The 25,866-nt window shown below is 38.9% G+C and overlaps 1 protein-coding gene across 1 annotated transcript; it reads right to left on the minus strand.

The window, feature by feature from the left end:
- Nucleotides 1-3,627: 3,627 nt before the first annotated feature.
- On the minus strand, nucleotides 3,628-23,989 carry LOC137999093 (kinesin-2b-like). Its single transcript, XM_068844927.1, has 24 exons — nucleotides 23,885-23,989; nucleotides 23,761-23,812; nucleotides 21,888-21,979; nucleotides 21,662-21,709; nucleotides 20,369-20,452; nucleotides 19,598-19,660; nucleotides 18,816-18,893; nucleotides 17,917-17,996; nucleotides 17,424-17,543; nucleotides 16,855-16,952; nucleotides 15,991-16,054; nucleotides 14,932-15,031; nucleotides 13,824-13,878; nucleotides 13,502-13,584; nucleotides 12,977-13,093; nucleotides 12,331-12,435; nucleotides 11,781-11,870; nucleotides 11,333-11,429; nucleotides 10,788-10,930; nucleotides 9,783-9,842; nucleotides 8,721-8,822; nucleotides 7,459-7,560; nucleotides 6,535-6,790; nucleotides 3,628-4,225 (listed from the first exon to the last, which is right to left on the minus strand). Exons 1-24 carry the CDS (start codon nucleotides 23,885-23,887, stop codon nucleotides 4,167-4,169), a joined length of 2,151 nt encoding a protein of 716 aa, XP_068701028.1. The 5' UTR covers nucleotides 23,888-23,989; the 3' UTR covers nucleotides 3,628-4,166.
- Nucleotides 23,990-25,866: the final 1,877 nt, after the last annotated feature.

The raw sequence follows: 25,866 nt of genomic DNA on the forward strand, positions 1-25,866 counted from the left end.
TCCACGCTTGTGCTGGTGGTTTGAACAAAACATGCATAGCATGGACTGAGCTCCCAACATTCTGAAACATGTCTCTTTTCCCTTGAAGTAGAGTAGCATTCTAGATAACTGATCTGAACACCACCAGGAAATCTAGAGGACGCGTTAATTGTATTATCAAATTAAAATGACGTTTCGCGTAGACATACCCTGGATTTGAAGTGATTCCATCCCGCTCCACCTTTGGCAAATAAAATTTGGCAAATAACGAAAAATTGCTCCTGTAGACGATTCGTCACATAAAATGTGGCAAATTCCTGCCTCTCAGTGAGCGCTATTGGAGAACGACCAGGCAACCTAACCTTGTTTCTGCTTTATCTCTGCTGTCCCAAGGCATTGCTGTGCGAAAGGAAAGAGGCCAAGGGGACTTCTAAACGTCATTCCTTTCCTACTTTGGCAAGTTCTCAACTAAAATGCCAGGTACACAGGCCATCAATTGACAAAGTGAATGAATAAATCAATTTCTGAAATGAATGTATGTTTGAAGTGTGGGTCGAAAGATGAAAGAGAGATGTGATCCTCGCCCCTATCTGAACCTTATAAGGTAGGTAGGTAGGTAAAGTCTGCTACGAGCCTAGAAGGCCCATCAGGCCGGCGCTTATCTCCGGTTTCTGTGGCATGAAACGACTAGAAGTACTTCTACTCCCATCCCCCCCCCCACCCCTCCCCCTGGATTGGATGCCAGTACATCGCAGGGTTACCCCCCAGCATTAAATTCGCCGGTACCCATTTATACACCCGGGTGGAGAGAGGCACTGTGGGAGTTGAGTGTCTTGCCCAAGAACACAACACAATGTCCCCGGCCAGGACCCGAACCCGGAGTCGAGCGCACTAATCACAAGGCCACCGCGCCTCCCGGAAAAATTCAGGTGGCTGCCATGGAATTCAATCCCATGACTTCTGCTATGGCTGTGCAAAGAACTCAATTGGCAGCGGCTTCGGAAGTCCGATGATAGAACATTGCACCGGCATCGCAGAGGTCATAGATTCGAATCCCGTAACAGCTACCTGAATTTGTTATATGTCGCTGAGAGACAAATGCTTAGATTGTCCACATAAGCGAGAGGTTCACTTTTCTCTTTTCTGTAAAAAGGAGACAAACGTGTTTTAGTTTTGACCAGTGGTTTCCATACAGTTAGTCTCCTTCGCAGCCGTTTTTTGGCCATATTTTGCGTCAGACGCTAACTGGATGTGAGGTTTTCGAGACAATGGATAATGGTTTTGCTCCCCAAAACTTAAGCCAAACGAGAGTTTGCGTCAATGGAAAACACACCAGTTCTTGTGGGAATTCGTTACTCCGAAACAATGGTGTGAGGGGAAGGGGATGCTCCCAGGGATCCACATTTGGGCCACTCCTGTGGAACATTTACCCCCAACGATCTTTCTTATGATATTGACGTAAGCCTTGGAAAGAAAGAAACGAAACTTTATTCATTTTAATACAATGAAAGGGAAAGATACCAGAGGTTATCCCTTTCGTGGGTATCCGCCCGGATCTTATTAACTGAGAGTCGATTTTCACGAGAGATAATGATTGATAATACTAATGTAACACAAAGTGCTTCCAACTTCTTTAAATTTACTAGATTAATATTCAGTGACTTTTTCATTCTTAAATTGCTTCTGGGTCCGGCCGCAGTCAGATTAAATTGATTGAAGTTTAAAAGAAAAATGAACCACACTAAGTTATTACGGAGTTCATCTAAGATGCAAGTGGAGAACTTAAAAACGTCGGTCCGACGTTTTCATGTTGGCATTCATTTGAACTCGGCTACTGTAAGCAAAAACACTTAAGAATGGTTTCTGCGAGCTAAAATAGCAGTTTTAAAGAACATTTGCCCATTAATTTTCGTTTGCCATCGGTAAACAGGTCTCCTTTGCTTTTCAGATTTTACTAACAACCCATGACACTGCCCCTTTAAAGGAAACCTTGATAAGTGTAGAGTCCTTATTCTTGGTAGCAACCCAGACAACTCTAATATCAACTTATAGCTATCGACAATAAAGTTGTAACTTTTACTGACTGTTTAGAATTATATAATTATCAATGGATAGGCACCTTTGTTTTGATGAGCACGTAAGTATAATCAATAACAAAAGCAGTCAGCGTGTAGCCTGATGCGAGGCTTTACCCACGGGTAATAAGCTATAACAATTTAAAGCTACTATTCTTCCCTATTTAACTTATTCACACCTTGTTTGGCACTTCTGTCGTTCTAACGACAGTAGAAAATTAGAACGTGTACAAGAAAGCCGGAGCACTCAGCGCTACTTACTACGACAGATCATCAAAGTTATTTTCTCTTGGTTATGATAAATTATTGAGTATGGCTAACCTGTGCACCCTGCCTAACAGACGGTTACAGGATATGGCTGTTCTTAAGTACAAAGGACAGACAACAAATATTCACTGAAAAACAAGGAATTCGCCATATCCAGATTTACTACGGGGCTGCAGGGATGGCGCAGTGGTGAGAGCAGTCGCCTCCCACAATTATGGCCGGGGTTCGATTCCCAGACCTCGGCGTCATGTGTGACTTAAGTTTTTTGGTTCTCTACTCTACTCTGCTCCGAAAGGTTTTCTCCGGGTACTCCGATTTTCCCCTCTCCTCAAAAACCAACATTTGATTTGATTTACTTTGTTCATTTCAGTTTACAATGTCCCCAATCAGTGCTCCAGCGCTAGAACGACTAGACACTTAAATGAAGTTGCTTTCCTACACATGGAAAGCATTCTGTTAGATGCATTGGCCCAAGTTTAATATGGAATCTATTTCCCAAATATGTTAGGGACCTTCCTACATTATCTGTATTTAGCTCATGATCATTCCTCAAATTGCACTTTATGTAGTACAGATGCGGTAGCATTTATTAAGCTTATCTGCAATTGTTAATAGTTTTAAGCCACACCTTTACACACCTTTACTCTTAACAATCGTGCACTTGTAAATAATCTCATCAATTTTATATCCTGTCTATTTTAAGAGTTTAAATTGTTTTAATAATTGTTTACATTAATTTATAGTATCCCCATTTAGTGGTTCCTTTACAGCTATTTTAGTTTTTTTTACAGCTATTTTAGTTTGACATTTAAATCATTCATTCATTCATTCATTCATCGACAACACTCCACCAACCATTGACGCTATTTACCACTCATTCCGAGCAAGGTGACACTTCGTGACGCTTATTGAAATCACATTGCATCTAATTACTTGCGTGCTATTCAGAGCGAGTTTCAATCGAGTGTCGTAAAACCAAAACCAAAGTAATTACTTTGGCCAATCAAAAAGGACGGAGACAATCCAGTAAACCAATAAAAACTCGATGTAATTACACGTAGCCGACACAAAGCGCGCGAAAATGTGCACGCGCGAGCCACGATTGGTTTTGGTTTCAATTCTGAAAAGGTTGAAAAGGTGGCGCGAGAACTTTGAACCAATCACTGAGTTAAGTAATGCAAAACCAAAGCAATTTGCTAATTACTTTCGACACTGTGACTCAATTGAAAACCTCTCTATCATGCGATCAGTATAGGTGTGAATCGAGAGATACAAACCACGGAAAGATAATGCTGAAATTACAAAATACATTCTAAAAATACTTTATTAACAAAGTCTTGCTACAAAATACATTATGGAATAAATGGTTTAGTTTTCTCTACAGATGGTGCGACCATTCAGTTTTCGACACCACTTGGGAGAATGACCAGCAGACGCGGGGGTGGAACCTTCACGGAGGAAAGATCGTCGAACAATCGTTCTGGCCTATGTAACTTGCGGGATTTACCTGCGCGTGTGAGCCATGCAAGTAGCAAAAACCACTAGGCGAGGGATTTTTCGTGCCGCAACCACGCCAGTCCCCGTCCCGCAAAGCTACACAGGCTGACAATCTTCCACGCCAGATTGCCATTTCTGAAGGGTCATACTGCCCACGGATTCCAGAGATTAGGGTATCGTTTCTTCTTCCAAAAGTGATGACCTTCGTTATCAATCTACTTTCTATCATGGTCAAGAAACTGCTTCAAAGTTTTTTTACATTTTCCAGAAAAAAAACGCTATAAATAAAACAGTAAGTGCAGTCTACGCAAATAAATAACAACACGCGTTTATAAAATCAAATGAATGTTAGGAAAGTTCATCTCTTGATCCTCCAAGTGAGACTTGGTCTTTCAACTCGGCAATTTCTAAAGAGATAAAAATAAAATAAAACAAGAAAATACACGTCTTTCTTCAAATGACGTTTACCAAGTCCGCAATTAAATGCACGGACGAAAAAAGGAAAGTAGCCGTGTTATAAACAACCCGGAAAGGACCGCGTATATTGTAAAATCAATAAACAAGTTCACGCTCTTGAGTGCATCATGGGTAATCAAGGCAACATGGCGGGAAATTCAAAGGTTTGCATGGAACTTTAAAGCAAAATAAAACGAACATGACATACCTCTTACTAACCGATTTCGTGGTCCATACTGTAAGTTACGGACCGAGTTTTCTCCATAAAACAACGGGAAAAAACGAGGGATCCGTAACTTACAGTACGGACCGAGAAAACGAGGTTAGTAAGATATTTATTATATCTCTGAGGTTAATCCGGCGCGCGGGCAAGGAAACTAGTCGAAATCAAGCGGAAGGTTCAACTGCTACAAAGATTGCCGTGTCAAAATCCGAAAAACTCAACCTTCTTGGCTGTTTGAAATAGTTGCTTGCAAGATTCAAACATTGTTACATGTTTATGTAACAGAAACGACATGAAGAACTTGCTAGATAATGTTCTATCGAAATTTTAAATTTTGCGGGCTGTACAACGGGCCGTACTGTACAATACGGCCCGCTAATTTAGCCAATCACACGCGTGTACTATCTAAGAGATATAATTAATAGACTTTCGCCTTCGCAAACCAAACAAATAAGTCCAAGTTCACAACTGAGATGAACTGGACTTGGTATCTAATCTTTGTAATTTCTAAATATTGCTTATTTGCCTCCATACACTCTCTGTAATTTTGTGCCTTTGGAATTACAGGAAATGTATGGCAGAAACTCTGTTTAATAACATAATTTCTACAATAGCCATTCTCTCCAACTTTCTTATGCCGCACCTTTGAGCGCACATCTTCTGTTTTGGAAAAAAAAAAACCCAAAAAAATTGCATATCATGAATACTTTTCATCGTTTTAAACTTCCACTCAAACCTTTGAATTTCTCTCCATCTTGCCCTAATTATCCATGATGCACTCAGGAGGGTGAACTCGTCTATTGGGTTCTACCTTAAAACCCCTTTAAGCGTTAAATTTTAAACTGAGGGGAAAGCCCGAAGGAAGAGAACAGTATAGATAAAAGGATGCCTTTGTACCTGCAATTTACATTACTAACAGTGTTGTTGCGTTTGAAGCAATAACATCCAAATTTAGTGAGCGTTCTTACAACAGGTCTCCCCTTCACGCGACAGGATTAATTTTTTTGTTCAATTAATGTTTTATATTCGAGATTCGGCCAACATGGCGTTAACCTTCGAAAAAAGTCGGAGAGACGGAAACTTAAGTACAAGAGCTCAGTTTTGTGCCGCAACGGAAGGCAACCTAAAGGGAGGCGTTCACCTTTTCATCATATCTTGACTCTACCACATTTGTATTGCTGAGTGTTGATTCCTATAGTTCTTGCAACCTTGTTCCCAGGAGAGACCCTGGGAACGAGGTTGTAGTTCTTGCAACTCGTTGCGTAGAGAGTCCACCCTGTGTAAACGGAGGTCGTAGATTTGATTCCTGCCTTGCAATCTGATTTTTCTTTAGTTGTCCTTTTGGCCGTTGGCAGGAAACTATCATATCATCTCACAGGGACGATTTGTTTGAAAATTTTGGTAAAACCTTGCATCCTGGAATAGGCCATTTCCGAGTTCATGTCTGCCTCCTCTTCAAAGCGAGTCTAAGTGCGAAGTTTTTGTGATGGTAATCAATTCTACTTTACATATGAATAAAAACTAATTTTCATAACAAAAACTTCGCACTTAGACTCGCTTGGAAGATGAGGCAGGCCAGAACTCGGAAATGGCCTATTGTATATGTCCACTTCCAGTTGCCGAAATTTGATCAAAACTCACTGATTCAAGGTCTGCGCCACAGACCTCCAGTTTGGAAGGACCAGTCAGTACCAATTATGATGTTACCATCGTTCACCGATACAGACTCCTCTCGTATTTCACCCAGTGAACTTAGTAGGCGTTTTCCCCCTTTGACCTTTCTCTACTTCCAGAACTCAAGAAAGCGGCAACATATTTGACGAAAAAGTGTTTACACTCACATAATCACCGGCCATTTTTAAAGCAAAACAAAAGAGCCTGTTCGCATACAAATAGACTTGCACTTTCAAAGCATTATTTTAGATGCCAGCGTAGCCGTCGTATTATCGTGAAGAGACACATGGTCGTTCTTACGTCTTTGGAAACGCTCTATTCCCTTGCTGCAAAGGCTATCGTGACCCCTTATTCCCCAGTTACCTTGTTTCAAGGCTTGATTTTCGTGCATAAGTTCCTGATTTCTTGTGGAGAGAAATACGGCGTCTTGTATCGCTTCTTCCAAAAGCGTTCGGTAGCGCTGTTCAATGGCTGATTTTTGTTCTTCGAACACTTCTCGATAGTTACGGAACGTCTGGAAGTGCTGCAACTGTTGAATTTCCAATTCTTCCTTGTGTCTTTTGTAAGCTTCTTCCAAATCTGCCTTTAAACGCTTTTTCTCCTCCGTTACTGATTGAATCTATAAAAACGATAATCAAATGATCCCATTATAACAGGAAGATAACAAAGCGATGAAGTCGCAAACGACTCAATGTTTCAATTCAAGTATAGGCCGATAACTGCAACTACTCATGCAACATTGCCGATTTGATATAACGTTGATGAGGATCGGATCAATTTAACTGAAAAGTAAATAACAATAAGGGATGCATTCTTCGACAAACGACCCCTGTGTGAGGTCACGTGCTAATTTACACACCCCTCCCCCACTCCCAATGTTGACCAGGGGCTTTAAAACGCTGCCTTAACATTCGAGGCTACAGGCAAGAGCTTTGTAACAAGCGTGTTATTGTCAAAACCGGTTTTGCTCAAGACTACTAAACTACTTGCAGACTACTTGAGGCATGGTGTAGAATTTATTTGGTCTACAAATCCTATAGCCTTAAGTCTACAGCTTGATTCGTTCCCATCTCCCCGTTCACAATAGAGTGCAAGCAGGCTCTTCCGTTGAAAATGGCGCGAGGTCGAAATACAGGGACTTGGTTCAGTAGTAACCAAGCCCCTATATTTCAAGCGCGAATCATTTTAACGGAAGGGCCTGCTTACAGGCTACGTTCAGAAGTACCAGAGGTAACTCCTATTAACTCTGGAAGTACAAAAGGGAAATAGCAAGAACTATATTTTTACCCGCAGTGACATGACAGTGCGTTCAGCTTTCAACTCGACCAGCTCCATTTCCAGCTTAATGGCCTGCTCAGTGCTGTACTGTGCTCCCTCGGCAGCTTTTAACTGTAAAATAATGCCACTCTGTTAGCAAACAAACATTGAAAAACGAGAGCACACTCTCACATAACACAGTGCTGTTGAGGCTTTCCTGTCTATCGGTGAATCATTTTCGTGTCCGCTTCTGCTTGACTGAGTGCTCGATTAGCAGAGGTTTCATTTCAGTTCTTTTAGCTAACATTGCGCTAGCCTGCGTAGTTAGCATTATTAAGGAAGTTTTAAGCGCCCGTCGTTTTTGAGCCGTGGACGGCAACCGGAAATGAACGTTTCGCATAACAGGACAGAAGTGTCTCCCAGATTTTTAGCGTAATCATCTCTAATGGCAGAAAGATACTTAACAATATAAAGGTGGTAGTGAACAGACAAGTTAAAAAGGAAAACAGCTCACTTACAATTGCCGTCCGCGGCTCAAAAACGTTGCATGCTTAAAGGGGCACTGTCATGAGCTGCGCATGCTCGAGTTTGTTCGCTCTCGCGCTCACGGAAAATTCTAGCACCATTATCGATTCACGCGTGAGTCACGTTCGCAGTTAATGAATTCTATGTCAAACATAGTGCTCAGAATTTAATATTTACCTGTCAGGAAGAACTTTCCGGATCACTAAACTTTTGTAAATGCGAAAGTGCTTGCAGTACAAAGCGAAATTACTGTCGCTGCACGCTTCGTGGCCAGCATCGAATTTAGCTTGCAGCCAGGCGTGAAAAATTCTCTTCTTCTGATAAATACGCTTGTACGTGTTATTCCACTCCTTCAGGTATTCTTTGCGATCCCTTAAAGCCTTCCTTTTTCTCCCGGAGTTTCTCCTTAGTCCATCATAGCTCTCCCCAGTGGACGCCATTTTGAATTTGTCGATTCAACTTGAAAAAGTTAACCTAACACTTTGCAAGTTTTCGCAAGACGCTAGCGCATGCGCAACTCATGACAGTGTCCCTTTAAACTCCCTATTATTGGCGCGAGAGGCACGCGTGTTTTTAAGATACTTGACGATGTAATTGTGATTGTGTGATGACAAGTTAAAAGAGAAAATAGCTCACTTCCGGTTGCCGTCCGCGTCTCAAAAACGCGCGTGCTTAAGCTCCCTAATAACACAGGCTAACATTGCGCATCCCGTGCTGTATTGTGCAGTTTTCGGTTTTCGGTTTCCTCTTCAAAATAGAAAAATTACCTGAAGCTCAGCTTTTTCCTGCTCAACCTCCATCTTCACCCGATCCACCTCATCCGCCAATGTTGCGGCATTTTCTTTCTCGTGTTTTTCGCGTCGTTCACTCTAAAAATGTAAAACAAATGCACAAAATTGGAAGAGCAAACGAATAAAGAAGCTGTATATGTGGGGACATCCACAGCCATATTCAGCAATTCACCGTGTGACGCTACGGATTGGAATAGCTTGCGTTACTGTCTGTTCCGTTCCCATACCCGCGCGTGTCTCCCGCGAAGCTATAAAAAAACGAAAACGACCGATAGCGCAGGAAGAAGAAGATCACTAAGGAAGGCGACCGCCTTGATGTTCAAACCGAACGAAGCATCAGTCTCCTGAACGCGAAGATATGGGCTCGATTCCAGCGCAAGCCCTACACTTATAAGGACTGAAGAAAAATCGCTGCTATCGCTTTGACGGCTGAAAATGGTTAGCCTTCAGGTCTTCTCGGTACTGTGAAACGCAGGCTCTGTTGTTAAATCAATGTTCTTTAATGAAACACTGTGGGACGTTAAAGAACCCACACAGCGGAGCACGGAGTTCCGGTGTTGTGGTCTACCCTTGTTCCTGCGACCTTAAAGAACTGTAAATGTCGAATGTATTCTCGTAAAACGAACGCAAAAAGTACAAGTTTCATGAAAAATGATTTAGTGCAGGTAGTTTTACTCTTTGGCCGTCAGGCATAATGAGATTAAAATAAGGAGCTTACGAGCACAAGACGTTTTCGAGCCACGGACGGAAACCGGAAGTGAACATTTCGCATACCAGACAGTAGTCTCTCCCAGAAATTTAAACTAATTGACTCCATTAGAGGAATGATTCGCAATATAAATGAGATAGTGTCAAGACCAGTCAAAAGGGAAAACAGCTCACTTCCGGTTGCCGTCAATCAAAAACGTCGCATGTGCAAGCTCCCTAGTAACTAGAGATGGACTACGAGAAGAGCCTTTGGTATCTACGATGATGATATCAGGACAGACCATCGACTATCAAAACACTAACAATATCGTCATTGATACAAACTCATACCTCAATCCTGTAACGTAGTTCGGCATTTCCTTTTAAAAATGAAGTTTGAGATTTTGCTTCCTAAATTGAAAATAATACACCATTATAATGCTGCGTCAAAGCCACACTTAGTTATAATTATTAGGGTATAGGGGCATGGTTAAGCCTGCGTATATCGCGTTACGGTGAACGTGGGAAGTAATGAAGAATCGTGTGCAGCGCAGACAAGAATTTTTCGTACGAAACAATTGTTTTCAATTAAGGAGACGATGGTGGTTCGACGCAAAGTGAGTGAAACACGGAAATTCAGTCGCATCAGGAACCAACGCCTAGGAGCGAACAACTCCCATATTAAGGCTTTGTCACGGCATTTTTACGGACCGATCTATTTTCAGACTACCTTTTCCGCAAAAAAAAGCAGTTCCGGTTCGGTGACGCTATGTCGTTAAGTTCGTTTCTTGTGATTGGTCATCGGGCTCCAGGGGAGTCTCAATCGCGGGAAATTCAATCTAAAAATAAATCGGTCTGTGAAAAAATGGTGACAGGATTACATAGGGCTGTTGTTCGCTCCTTGTCATGGGATCCTGGTCGTATCAAGTGAGGGGATTGGAATCAAAAATTGTCTGCCGCGCAGATGCAGCGCAGACTTGAATTTCTCGAACGTTACAGGTTTTTTTTTTAAAAAAAACGATGGAGTTGCGTCGAAAAGTGAGTGAAAAACGATGATTCAGTTGTATCGATTGAGTTGACAGTTGTGAATGGCAGGAGAATGTCTGACGAAGGGCTTCCACTTGAAACTTCAGCTCCATTTCCCTTCATTTCTCAATAGTTGTCAATCAACTGGTAGAAACTCATTTGTATTTGTCATTTGTATTATCCATAATCGAGTTTGTGTAATTCGATTATGTGGATTTGTATGGTTGCTATGTTTTCGCCTCTATTTTCGTGCACATGAAATATTTTCGTACGCAGAAGTTTTAAGGATGTGTTAGTTTTAAAATACGCGTGAATCTTCAACAACTTCACCTCTTTTTCGGCTTTCTGTTTTTCTTGTATATCTTTGAGGTTGTGTTTAATCTTCTTCAATTCTTCATTCTCGCTCTTGAGTTTTTCCTTCAAGTCATGAATGGCCGACACCCTGGCCTTGTTTTCTTCTTCGCTGTTCTTGCCTTAAAAACATCAGATATCAATTGAGTCCACAGCTTTTTATTGAAAAGTTAGAATTACCTGCTCATACTGTTGAACTTTCGAATGATGAAAAAGAGGAAAACAAAAGAGCTGAAAAGATGAATAACACGAATTACACGATTCTTAAGAAAACAGAGAAGAACATGCAAGGCTCGAAGGTAACCAAAAATGATCATAATAAAGTCAAAGAAAATTGAATAATTCTGTGAAATAAAATAATTGATACAAAAAAGGGTGTGTTACAAAACTAGCGGAAGGAAAAGCTGCTTTCAGCTTCAGTGGTTTCCGTTAGCGTGCATGGTGAATGCACGCCCATGTTTCTTAGGGTTTTGGGGCGTTTATCCGCAGATAGTTTTAACCGCAAACCAAATATATAATATTACCGGATTCTGCCATCTGGGAGTAATCGGCAATCTTTGACTGCAAGTCGTCTTTCAGCTCATCAACAAGTCTTCGCTTTTCTTTGAACTCGGCAGTCAACTATACAGAAATAACAGCGAGTCAGTGTGCGCATAATTAAAGGGCAAGAATTGCTCGTGATGTGGCCCACACCAGGTGAAACAGGGGGAAAGGTGAAGCGTTTTCGCGCCCCACCCAATAAGCGCGTTTATTGTTTACGTGTGTACATCCGCCAATCTTCGATCAATCTTGCATTTGCAGGTGTCATTACAAAGGCAGCACTTTCTCCTCAGTTATTTTTTCACCACCTCGCTCATGGCAGCCCAATGCTCAACCAACTGAGCCAGCGGTGCGCAATGCCCATGGTAACAATACTCAGTGCTTCATCGACCTAATGAACAGGAAAACGAGTCACTTCTTAGCAGGTCTCACCTGGTCTTTCTCTTTTTGAAGGGTCATCAACTTTTCCTGTACTTCTTTATTGTCTCTCTTCGTACTATCCATTACCCAGTCTAAGATTCCCTGAAAGAATAGCACGATAGTCAGGGACAACCAACGTCAACTTTCGGAAAATATCTGTTCAGAAGACGATTTGAGATCTAGAACATTTGTTGTAAAATTCCTTGCTTGCCTGCCTGCCTGTCCTAGGGTTTTCGAACATCTAAAACATGGTATATTTGACCATTTTAAAGTGATTTTTACCCCAAGAAGGTCACCCAGAACTTTCGGGAGCCTTTTATCTGGCTGAAATTTTCGAAAGGTAAGTTTTGATCCCCATAATTTTCGGATCACTAGACTTTCTGCTAGCGAATCCGAATAGATGAAAAATTTTTAGGGGATTAAAATATGCCTATATCTACCGTTTCAATACTAAAATACGTTTAAAATGCTATGTTTAAGTGGTTTTGAACTATATTCTCGTTGGGTGCCCCTGAATAGAAGATATAGACTCTCTCCCGAAACGGATCATGTGGCATGCTACCTTATTTGCTAAGGTTATCCTCCGCTCCTCATCATAATGCTCTGATAATCTTTCCCTTTCTTCCCAAGTTTGCCTCTTAGCTGTCTGAAGATCTTTTATGAGCTCCTGGATAGAAAACAAATCAGTTCCCACAGGTCAAAGGTTAGTGCCCCTCAGTGCGGAAAGTGGGGCGAGACATAAAAAGGGGTCTCGCCCCTGGCCAAAACATTGAAAATTCACGGAAGGCTAGAGAAGACATGAAGGTCTCACCATTCAAATGCTCACTAAATTAGCAGTGTGACCTAAGTCTGAAGACTGAAAAGATCTTCTTCTGTTTTTTTTTTTCTTTTTTTTTCTCCAGCAACAAAGGATGGAAAGAACCAAAATGAATTGAAATTTGGCCAATTTTTTCAATAATAATAATTATTATTCATTTGATATCTCTTCCTTTGGTTATCAAAAATGTTGTGTGGATTGCAGCACCAAGTATTCAGTTGAAGAACCGTAGTTGTGGCTGAAAAACAGTATAACGCCATGACAGTGCCCCTTTGAAAGCCCTCAATGAAGCCCTCAATGAAGCCAAATAGTCATTTGAAGAGAAAATCACTGAAAGTTATCTCTTGTCTAAAAATGAAATGTTCTTTATTAATAATTCTTTATTACATACTTCCATTTGCATGACATCATCCTTGTTTGCTCTGCCTGCCCTACCACTGGTCGCCAACTTTTCTCGCAATCGTGAAATTTCATCTCTCAAATCTTGGATTATCTTTGTATTCTCCATCTGTGTTTTGCCAAAATTTCCCATCAAATTATACGTAATCATGTACAAGTACTGTAATAACCTTAATTGGAGATGGTGGATGTATCTCCAGAGGGACAAATTAACATACATTTATTATTTGGGATAATGTCCTGGAGTTCCAGTTGTTGTTATTTTTTCTTTTCCTTTTCATCAAGAACCATTTTTATCATTAATTTTCATAATTGTAATCAGACCATTTTAGTGGAACTCTAGTGCCACCATTAGATTAGGAGCTTTCTAACCACGTTACTAAACTTTGAAATTGAAATCGGCCTAAGAATAGGGTATCCTGTAGCTTGACTCATCTAGTCACGATCAGATAATAATATTTTTTTGAGTGTAGTACTTAATTACACAAAAGTAATATGCAGCAATTTTTATCGATACCTCATTTTTCTTGACAGCATTGTCAATCAGTTTTGTCCTGTTCCCACATTGCATGGCAGCAAGAGTCTCTTCATAGTCGGAGTCTGTTTAAGAGACAGCAAAGATTGCTTGTGAGATTGTGAGGATCGGCCAAAATCATGGCATTATGCATGTGGGCCAGAGAGCAAGCAAATGCAACTATGAGGAACACACTCTGACAAAAAGTCACGGGGTGCCCAACAGCCAGTGTCAAAGGGTTGAAGATTGGTATTAGCCACATTGAACTAGTTCCTACTGCAAGACAGTCTACATTCTACCAAAGGGGAAACAAAAAACCTTTTACCTGCAGGTGACACTGTTGTGATCATTGCAGTGTATGCACTGCCACCAAGAGAATCCTACAACAATAAAGATGTGGGAAACGTTAAATTTTTTCTTCACAATGAAAATTAAAAATCATGCAATAAATTATTGACCACTCCTCATACAGGCTTTTCGGAACCAATGAAATGAATATTAATGATAGAGCAGAACAGAATAGAACAATGTTTTCAAAAGAATCCCAAGTGACTGGAACCAAACCAGTTGGCTATTTACAAGTGTAGCTGAGAAGTTGACCCAGTGAAGGACTACTGGGAACAAGGCAATTAAGAATCACCTGATCTCAAGACATGTGCCGTAACCACTCAGCCACTCTAGATCAATCAAACTGGTTATAAACAAGCACTCCACTTTAAAAACATGAAAATTATTATTCATATGAATTCAAAACAAAACATAATTAAAAACACATCTTTCTGGAGTAGATGGAATGGCTATTTACAAAGAGAGATAGAGTTGACCACTGACCCCTGCACAAGAGTGAGATTTGACAGATTTTACTGTCTAACACCAGACGATTTTACTCGTCCGCTGGGGGCATTTCAGGGCATTTCAGGTGTCAATGGGTTAAAAAAAGTATTTGAACTTGGCCATAGTTAGTAGCGTTTTCTGAACTATGACTTGGCACAACCTCACGTAAATGAAATGCTTTAACCACTGGACCACATCACTTTGCTAAGTAAAGCTAGGACAGGTTAGCAAAATTTGTTTCGCTACGTTTAGGGAATCAGGGTGGTTTAGTGGTTATCGACCGCGCCTCCCACCTCTGTGACCCGGGTTCAACCCTGGCCTCAGGTCACACGTGGGCTGAGTTTCAGTCGATCTCAATCTGACTCAGAGGGTTTTTCTATTGGTCCTCTCAATGGTTAAATATTCCTCCCAAAACAAAATCGACTCTCAGTCAATTACATCATTCTGGCTGCAGGTAGATACCCTCGATAGGGATAAACTCTGGTATCCTTCCCTTTCATTGAATTAAAATTAATATGACTAAAATTGCTACTATTACGTTTTGCGACTGCAGTTGTTGTTAAAAAGCAACAAAGGCTGATTTTAACATTTCTTCTTACCTGTAAAATCCTTGTTAGTTTAGAGTTTCTGTAAGGAATGTGACCTTCCTTCCTCTTGGGATCTGCCAATGCACTCACCACAGCATTAAGGGCACTCATCCTAACAATCACAGAATACTTTGTTAATCTATCATATCATACATGTATTCACAAGTCAAGGAGATCAGTATGGGATTTACAATGAGTTGCAATCTGCTCGCCATTTTCGTTTATAGTTACTGCAGTGTAAATTGGCATAGTGAAGTGACTAGCGAACAAAATGCCACTTAAGTAGTAGATAAAAGACAAGGAGGAGATCTGTATTCGGATAGCCATTGTAAACACCCATACAGATTGGACATGAATATTTTATCGCACTTGCAAAATAAAACACCAAACTCAGAATACAGTAGAGATCTGTATCAAAGGTTCAAGAATACTAATAAACTGAGCATGAGTTTGTATTAAAAGTTAATTCTACTGTTTAATAATTCTTCAACCCAGTTGATTTGTATTGGGGTTTTACCAAGGATTACATGTGACTCGAATAGTACCTGCTGATTGGTCATAACTTTGATGAATAATTACCACAGAAGTCATGGGTTAAAAATAATATTGTTCATTTCATAACTGCAATGATCTAAAAATCTTAACCTGTTGTATTTTGTTCCTTATTAATTCTGTTATCTCGTAGAGAGGACTTCATTTATTATAAACTATCCTAGCTGAAATGCATCTTAGGAACTAACATGCAAACATTCAAATGAATTTCTTTTTAAACAGTACTTAGTCAGTACAACATCTCTACATTCCAATTTGGTCGGTTTCCAATTCAATTGGATGTGGGACCTGGAGCCCTGAAAACCACTTTTGGGTGTATGGAGCTTAGTGGGTAAATATCAAAGTTATTATTATTATTATTATTATTATTATTATTATTATTATTATATTATTATTACTATTATTATTATTATTATTATTATTATTATTATTATTATTATTATTATTATTAGTTACATACAATGGCAGCAATGATGATCACGATACAAAAGATTTACCTTGGACTGATGTAATACATACCCCTTGTTTATATGACCTCCCTCACTCTGAATGTTAAGATCTATGCCTTCCATTCTTTCAGACCCTAAACAAGAGCAATAATATTTCACGTTACAACATTGTGAAAGGGCAAATGAAAGGCCAAATAAAATGGAAAGTGAAATGCCAAAAAATTCTCATAGATCTACAATACAAAAATCATCTACTTGGAGACAAAAAAGGGCCTGAAGGGCCACCAGGCCTCAGACTGTGTGGAATGGAGGAAAGATGATGGTGCAGGTTCTTGTTACATTTTGATTTATCAACTTTTTCAAACGGGATCAATTAAACTAGGTCGAAACGGTTGAGAAAGCGTTGGCAGCGGCCACTGTTGTTTACACACTCAGGCATTTTAAAGTGGGCCGCATGTCAGCTCTGCTATTTTGTTTTCCCTCAACTTGTCAACACAGATAAGTCTGGTAATGACTGTTCCTAGGAGTTACCATGTTTCAACTGAAAACAGTTGGAAAAGTGTTCTATTGGGAGAACACAACCATTTCAACCTTGGTTGATCCCAACCTAAGGCTGGCTATTAGAAAAAAACTGAGTACATAAAAATATGGTGGTGTTATGATTGGAAAATGCTGCCAATGCAAAAAGGCAGGTGTAATTGTAGGACGAGAGCGAGTGAGTGGGTGGGTGTGGCAAGCAAGGCCAGTGATCGCCCATGGATAGCAACAAGCAAATTCTCTAACTTTAAGACCAGACAGAGTCCCAGCAATGTACAAGAGGGACATCTTCCACTTCATAGCTTTTTAGTAAAGAAACACATTTTTGACACCATTGGAAGTACATTGCAACCACTTCTTTGAAGCTCCAGTATTCAATTTATCTACAGTGTCCCACCTGCCATATCAATCAATATTATTTTGGATCTGATTCCATTTTCAGATGATCCTCCATTACTCTTCTGCTCAATGTGAATTGTAAACACACAATCAGACCTGCACAAAGACAGAATCAATAACTAACAGTTCCAATTGAGGATAATAAAGACCTGAGGAGTGTCCTGCCTAACACAAGCTACTATTTTGAAAGTTTGATTACATGTATATTAACTGTGCATCCAGGAAATCACTTGTACATCAAAATCACAACCACAATTCCCTTAGAGCATGGTTCTTTACAAAGCCCTGAAATTTCCTTAATATTCTCTGCAATTTCCACCCATCAATGTTGAAGCACCGTGAAAAATATTTAGTAACTGTTTAGCTCACTTAACCCTAATTGTTTCTGAGTTGAAGTTTTGAAAACCAGCTATGAATGATTTTAAGACAGTCCAGGTTCCCATTGACGAATGGAAAGAGTGTGATTGCCAGCAACCTAGACTGTTGCCTGACACTGTTACTCTAAAGCCATTACCTTGTAAGGGTACTGGCAATGTACTGCAAAGTTCCAGCTTCATTAAAAAATACCTTGAGCCACCGGAGTTCTTATCAACTGATGCCATTTTGCGAATCCTATTTCCTTGCTCAAAGAGACGAGCAAGGTCTTCATTGTCTTGAACAACAAGCTCAGCAAGACCTTCAATAAAGCTGTGGAAAAGAGAAAAGAGCCACCCAATTATGTATTGTTAACTTTTGTCAAAAGTATTTTAGTCTCATTTTTAGTGAAAACAAGTTTGTTTCAGTAGGGCTGAAAACGTAGAACATAAAAACAATTCACAAGGAAAAACACAGAAGTCACTTTTTGGATTAAAGATGTTTCAAGTAACCTCACATAACTTCACTAGTCTTACGTATATATTTTGGATTAATTTTCTGCAATGTCAGAGCTTCAATCATGAGAGAATAATTCGGTGTACAATGTGATCAACATTTTACAAGCAACAGTAATTCCTCAACACAATTTGTGGGATTACAGAGAAAATCAGCGTCTGAATCATTTTAATGTTAAATCTGGCCTTACATTCCTAGTTGTGGATGCTGACGGACTCGCAAATCTTGGCCAGTAGGATTCAGCAAATCATGAATCATTTCTTGAAATATCTATTTATAAAAGACAAGAAACATTAATTTAATTAACTCATTGACCCCTGAGAGTGACACTTACCCAGTAATAGATTTTACTCCGTCTAACACCAGACGATTTTACTCATCAGTGAGGGTATCCTAGGATGTTTGGGTGGTGAATGGGTTAAGTGATTTGGAGTCAACTGAACAACAGTTAACAAGAATAGATAGTTGTTACACCTTGTCACTAAAGTTAAGTTGTACAGGATGAATTATCCGACTAAGGTTTATCATATTGCTGTCCTTAATATCAAGTTGTGTGTGCACCACATCATCTGCCATCAAGAGTTGCATTTAATACATTTGAGACCATGTCAATGATGGAATTTTTAGATATCAGAAAGAAATGTGAAGGAACTTTCTGTTTCTGTTAATGCAGATACAGATACGTACAGAAATGCGAGGAATTAAACACATGTATGCAGATGTCAATAAGTGTCACCAAGTGTCCTCTTGCTCCTTTCCCCAACTTCAACATCCCTTGTGTCTCGGAATACAGACAATCAACATCAAAAAGTGTCCCTCAAGTAAGGATAAACTTCTGCATTTACCCTGACCTAAAAAATTATACTGCTAACCTTTACCCTAACCTTATTGTTAGAAATCAGAAGGAAATGCTTAGACTTAAAGGGACACTTTGTATTGACTATCAAAATTGGACTGTATTGCATCTAATTACATGGCAATGTATTTCTGGACACTAGTGCAGCAATATAGCGTTTCACTGAAGATTTATTTTTTCCCGAGGATAGTGCCAGTCAACAACAGGTGCAATAACTGGTATGGATTTCTTACCTCATAGAATGAAACAGTGACAAAAAACTGCTTGTTTGGTGGGGCCTCATCTACAAACTTGAACAGACCTTGATTTAGCTGTTACGAGTAATAAAAACAGTCAAGAAGTCAAAGAAAACAGTGCACCATTTGATGCAGCAGGGATTAGATTTAAGAAATGATTATAATAAATTGCACTAAAAATCTTACGAAGGTATTACGTTTGAATAAAATGAAAAATGAAAAAGCCTTCAGAAATCTGTGTCTTGAATTAGCTAATTGGTAACATAAGCCAACCAACACCTTGGCTGACGTGTCAGCCTGCAGCCAACATTGCCAAAATCACTGTTGATCCATGGTACCTACACAATGTACCTCAGCACAAAATTTAAAAGGGTGGCACTGAAGTATGTAAACAGGGGACCAGCCACCATTTCAGTGCAATGAGCAGTGATGAGGCCTAATTAAGACCTGAATTACCAGCGACGTCTCTTAGCATGCTATCCCAGAAAATTATGAATTTTTGAGCTACCAAAGATGCAATTCCCTTTAGTTCTGGGTGACAAATCAGTTATTTAAACCAGTGACCAAGTTTGGTAACTAAAAATGACCTGTAAGTGGTGTTTCAGACGTAGCTGAAAGCTTGCCAACTAAAATAAAATATGTGACACACTGTATTTGAGGAGGCAGTGTGGCCCAGTGGTTAGGGCACTAATGCCTTGAGACCCAGAGATCCCGGGTTCAAGACATGACAGATTTTTCCTCGGTCTAACTTTATTTGTTAAACTACCACTCAGTCTTACCAAGGGAATGATACCAGGCTCTTCTTCAGTGCCTATCATGGTGTGAGTTTTTCCAGTGCCTGTCTAATAGGAGAATCACAAACAGGTATGAGTACTATAACCAAAGGAAAATGCAGAGCCAAGGGTGGCCACTTTCAGCAGCAGGTTTACTGAATAAAATGATAAAGTCTCGCGAGAGACAGTGGTGCACGTAATACACATCAGACTAAATAAATCAACTATTAACAGTTACTGTTACATAATGAAGCTGCAGACTTGCTGCTTCCCAAATGGATCAAAGTGGTCCCCACCAAATCCAGTGGGGAAGGGGGGTGCAACATGCTGACACTGAAAGGCTGAAGTTAAGTCCTGTTGGATGGGTGACCCTGAGCTGACTACACTCTGTGGGGAATAGCTGGTGTATTGGTCATGAACCAAATTGATGCCTTCTACCTCTGTCATTGCATATGGGTGGGGTTAAAGTCTATTCTTACAAGTCAGTGATCATGTGTGGCTTGTATTAATTTGACAAGCTCTCTTCTCTCTCTATTTCCAAAGTTTATCAGTGTGCATGAACGCTTAGCATTAGGACTCATGGCTGGGTAACTGAAATCTTGAGGCATGGAAGTTGCTTCCTGGTCTCCAGTGGAAGCCCCCGGAAGTCTCAGGTAACAAGGTTCAAGTAATTTATCTTGACCACATCAAAGACTCCGTACAGTGTACAAGTGACTTAATGTAAGCAAATTACACAGTACAAGCTCTGCAATGCTAGGGAAATACATGTAACCTTACCTGGCCATATGCATACATAGTGACATTAAAGCCTTCCAGAGCTCTTTTTAGTAGTGGAGCACCCAGATCATGAAAAATTTGTTCCTGTGTTGAAAAACAATAATAATAATAATTATTATTATTATTACTGGTATCATTAACAAATTATTAAAACAAAGTTTTTAGAAAAACTTTTAACTGGCTGGCTTAAGGACGGTGCTTATTATCGTTATTTGTGCATACATTCTGTACATCTCGAGATATTCAGGTTTCCTATCTGTGGTACTTTGTAATGCAATGATATTTTTGCACAGGTTTTAAACTATGCAGAGAGAGTATCCAAAAAGAAAGTTGAGGATAACCATGCATTTTTCAGAGATAATTATTAATAAGCTTCAATTTGGAAAACAAAACCATAAATCGCCTTGTATTTTAAAGCTTTTTACAAAATATTGTCGATCAATTATCTTTGAAAAATGCGTGGTTACCCCCAATTTTCGTTTTGAATTGAAATAACGTAGTCTTGTTAGGATAGTCTACTTTTCCTGCATATCCATAAACCGCGCAAAAATACCTTTGAATTAGTAGGCACCGTCCTCAAGACTAAATGCTGGGCTGTGACAGTGGCTAATTATTGGAAAAGCTTTAGTGTTCTGGAGGTCGTAGCTTCGAATCCTTAGACCTTAGACTCTGATATTTCACTTGTCCTTTTGCCTGTTCCCAAGCAACTTACATTCCAGGGCCTAGTTGTTCAAAAGCCAATTAATCCATTGACCCCTGGGGGTTCCCCAGTGACAAATAAAATCGCCTGGCGTCAGGCAGAGTAAAATACTAAGTATGGCCGGTGTAGGGATGAATGGGTTTACCCATTGACTCCTGGGGGTTCCCCAGTGACGAATAAAATCGTCTGGCATTAGGCAGAGTAAAATACTAAGTCTGGCCGGTTTAGGCATCAAAGGGTTAACTTAATCCAGGATAAGCGTAAAACTTTTGTTTCATGTTGTCAACTTTTTGGGGAAAGTTTCTTTTGCTTACACTGTATTTTTGTTTTTCAAGATTGACTTCCCCTAAAGTAAAATAAAAGTTCTTCCAAACATCAGCTTTGAACAGCATTTGGGAGCAGAGAAATAAACTCCTTGGTTAATTTTTAATAGCTGGGATTAGCGTTAATCAGTGTTTGAACAACCGGGCTCAGGCCAATAATTATCGTGAACGAAAAGGCTCAGTCTAAGCTCAGGCCCAAATACATGGTTCAGAACTAATGGACATCCAGAGGTACATAATTTATGTACATGATAATGTTCACAAACTTACAGTTTTTGTGTCCCAAAAGTAACTGTGATCAAGGCTAAATGCATGCTCCTATCAATAAAAAAATAATACTAAATAAATACACTTTATTCAAGAAATAAAGAAATAAACAAAGGAGCACTAATGCATAACATCATTTAATACCTTACGTAACATTGTACCAACAAATAGTAGTTCTTATATTAACATTAAATTTATTTCAAACTCAGTTAATTTTATAGTATAATACCTTGGTATTTGTTCCAGGGTGTGGATTATGTATTACTGTTTTTTCAGCACTCATTTTAACCACCCTTGTGGCAGCTCTTGCCTTCTCGCTATCTGTATGATGAGTAAAAATAAAGCAGTTCAATATTTATTCGAAAAAATGGAACGATTCATGAAAAGGAAAAGGATACAAATAATGAAGCAACCCTACTTATTTAGCATGTATAAGATAACAAAATGGTGTTATTCATGTTAACAATTATTTATTTAAGTATACTTTATAAATTATAACACCAGCCAGAGAAACTCAAGCTTGCGGAACTCTTTATTTTTTAAGAATGTGTTAAACATACAAATAAATGATGTATTCAAGTACTTTTTATTTCCACAGAACTTTTTAACTTAGAGAATGGAATACTGGCTACCCTCTGATGTTGTATTGGATGAATCTCTCTAAACTTTTATGACTATTGTAAATTAAGTAATTACTGAATGAAATGAAATATGAAATGAATCATATATTAAACTGTAGATATGAAATGAAATGAAGCTATGATCCTCCCAGTTATGAACTCAATTTTAGCAACTGCGTAAAGAAGCCTGAAAAAGTCAGGACTTCAACAGGGTTTGAAGTGACCTTGCGATGCTGGTGCAACGCTCTAATAAAGTGAGCTAATTGAAGCCACTGATGTTGGGAGCTGGTCATTTGTGGGTTCTAACGTTCCCGTGGTGAAAGAATCAAGGAATGAAATGATATATATAGCGAATTGTGGATTGAAAACAAGTCAAGCTAAAATTGTCTTCATAAATGCGGGGATCGTAGCTTCAATTGATTTCATGTCTTGCTGTTCAATATATGATTCATTTCACATATCATTTCATTCGTTGAGTCATTCCTAGATCATGGGTTCAAACCCCGTTGAAGTCCTGAATTTTTCAAGCTTCTCTGTGCACTTGCTAAAATTGCATTCATAACTACGAGGATTGTAGATTCACTTAAGTAAATTACTTTTGAGAAGATTAATCATCAGATTATTATTTATTTATATTTTATATATAACCATATATATTCTTTTTTCTTACAACTGAAATTTTTAAATTCATTAGTATTATTTAATTTTTAAATCCTAAATTTTAGGCAATACTGAATAACTGAAAACACCATATCAATGAGTTCAGAAAAACTATTATCTGGAAGCTGCACTTCCTGGGACTTGACATTACACCCCTTGACCCATCGCTGTTCCATTGTTTCTGTGGTAACAATACTGTTGTGTTAACAACTGGTGTCCAATTTTGGCTCCATGGGGCTACAATATCACTCTTTCAGTGATATTTCTTATCTTTATGACAAGAGGTTTTATAATTATATCCCGTACATTCACGCTATCAGCTTCATTATAATACTATAATACAGTGCTCTGTCTGACTGACTGACGATTTTAATTTTTTTCAAAATATCAAATTTTAGGCACTGAGAAAATGAAAAGATGTAATTCGTTTGTTTTTTTATAAGCACTTGCTTCAGCTTCACTTTGGTCGAGAATATATATTTATCAAAATATCAAAGGCAAGTTACCAATTAGCAAATGCTGAAAAAGAACGATGTTGGCAGAAACGACTGATAAAGATCGTACAATTTTGAGCTCATTTACGTATCATTTATACAGTCAAATATTTTAGCTTAATTAAGCTAATATTTTTAGCTCTAAAGTGAACCTTAATAGGAGTTATATTATTTAAAGAGGAAACATAGAAGAGGTTTAAGTGTCTGATTTGGTTTTAGCAACCCTGATTCTATACCAGAGAAACGGGTATGCTTTTAAGTCAGAAAAAAAGAGCAAAAGCGAATTTAGAGCTACAGGAATTTTCGAATTAATTAAAATCAACCTTACCATTGAAAGGTCTACAGCGAGCTGCAACTAATACATTTGAGCCTCCTGGCGTCTGGAAGAACAAGTATGAGTTTAAAAGGTTAATAAGAGGGGATCAAAGAAAATACAAAAACTATAAACTCACCATTTTTCAATTTTTCGTGGAATATGAACAGGAATTTAAGAAATATCGCAAACCGCCATAGTCCCTCTTCGATATATGTGACGTCACTTCCAAAACATAGCAACATAACAAACGTGAGAAGCCTGGGGATGACAATTAATCATGTGAGACTATATAAAGTATGTAGTGTTAATGGATAGTGTTGGCTGAATACGTTGTGTATTGCATAAGGAATTTTGGGGAAGATCTCAACGAGTCCACGGAATTTTAGTGAGATTTTTCATTTTGTGTACTTGGACATGGAATTATAACCATGATCATAAAAAAATATCATTTCAGTATCAAAAATACCATAATATTCTTTGTTTGTTCCTTGCATAGGCTTTTACTTCGTGTAGAAAACACACATGACGTAACAAAAGCATTAGGGGTCTTTAGGGATTTCGAATTCTGATTAGGCATTCTTTCACGATTTTTGTTCTATTGTTTGAGGTCATGTGTGTCTTCTACACGAAGTAAAAGCCCTTCCATAAGCATTGTTTTTATTTTCTTTTGGGACTAAGAAAGGTCCCAAGAGAAACTGTACTATTGTATTTTAATTATTTTTAGCTTGAATCATCTTACAAAGATATCTACAACCTTGTTGCCAGTATCTCTCTTCTTCATTATCTACTTTTTTTGTCATGGATATAAGTAGCATATAAACATAACTTGATTTAGTTAAGCAGGAAAATAGGAAAAAGGCAACTTTACATCTGATGTGGACCTACTGTAAATTAAATTAATAACATAAATAATTACATAAATGTAAAACAAAGATGACCATTTATCAATAATAGTAAAAATCTGAATTGCTATAATTTATAAATTACAGAACTACCCTTTCGATATTCCTAATATTATTTTTGGACTGCTTCAGTTGATTTTAAAAAGCTGTTGGGTTAGAGAAATGTCTTACACTATCAGACAGAGAATTTCAGGCAATTGCTGCCATATATACAAAAGAACTATGACCAAACTCAGTGTTTGGCTTTATAACTAAAATATTTAATTTTTCCTAAAATCATAGCGCTTAGAGCTCCTAACAACTAAGGAGTTTATTTAATCTAAACTCAAGTTATAAAATGCCTTGTGAGCCATAATTAAAATACGAAGTTTGTAAAAATATTCAAGAGGCATCCACCCCGCACTTGCTTATCCATAGGCCTTATCATGGTTATGGAAACCATCTTGACGGGTAGGCAAGCATGTCCAAAAGTTTCTATGAGGAACTGCGTTAAAATAACTTGAGAAAACCTTGAATGTAGAAAAATTTGTGAATGGTAAACTTCAGTTGCTAACCAAAGGATTTTACTGACAAAATTTAAGGATCCTACCTGCACTAGAATTTGCCCAGCGGAATGTTAAATTTTGCCATACAATTGCTTGAAATTTACGCTCAGTCAGACATGCGTCTGGGAAAAAATTCTAGTGCAGGTACATCTACATCTACATCTTCATTTAGGTATGTCGGTAAAAGTCAAATTTGTCAGTAAAATCCTTTGGTTAGCAGCTTAAGTTTACCATTCACATATTTTTCTACATTCAAGGTTTTCTCAAGTTATTTTAACGCAGATTCTCATAGAAACACTGTTATTTTGGACACGTTTGCCTACCCTTCAAGATGGCTTCCAAAACATAAGGGTTATTCTTAACTGGGCCGATGCGCACCCAAGAAATATATGGTGAACATTAGACTCCGGCTGCCGATCTTCTGCTCGCATGAGAGGCACAGTTGGAGTAACTGCAGAATACCCTGTCATTTTGAAGCTGCACCTCTGAAAAGGCTGGATACGCGGATACGCAGTCGAAAGTACCACCCCTCCCCAAGTAAACTTCTAAGTAGTATGTTGTGAAGTGGATACGCGGATACGCAGTGGAAAATACCACCCCTCCCCAAGTAAACTTCTTAGTATATTGTGAAGTGGATGCGCGGATGCGCAGATACGCGGATACGCGGACAC

The sequence above is a fragment of the Montipora foliosa genome, chromosome 4, assembly GCF_036669935.1.
Source record: "Montipora foliosa isolate CH-2021 chromosome 4, ASM3666993v2, whole genome shotgun sequence".
Lineage (NCBI taxonomy): Eukaryota > Metazoa > Cnidaria > Anthozoa > Scleractinia > Acroporidae > Montipora > Montipora foliosa.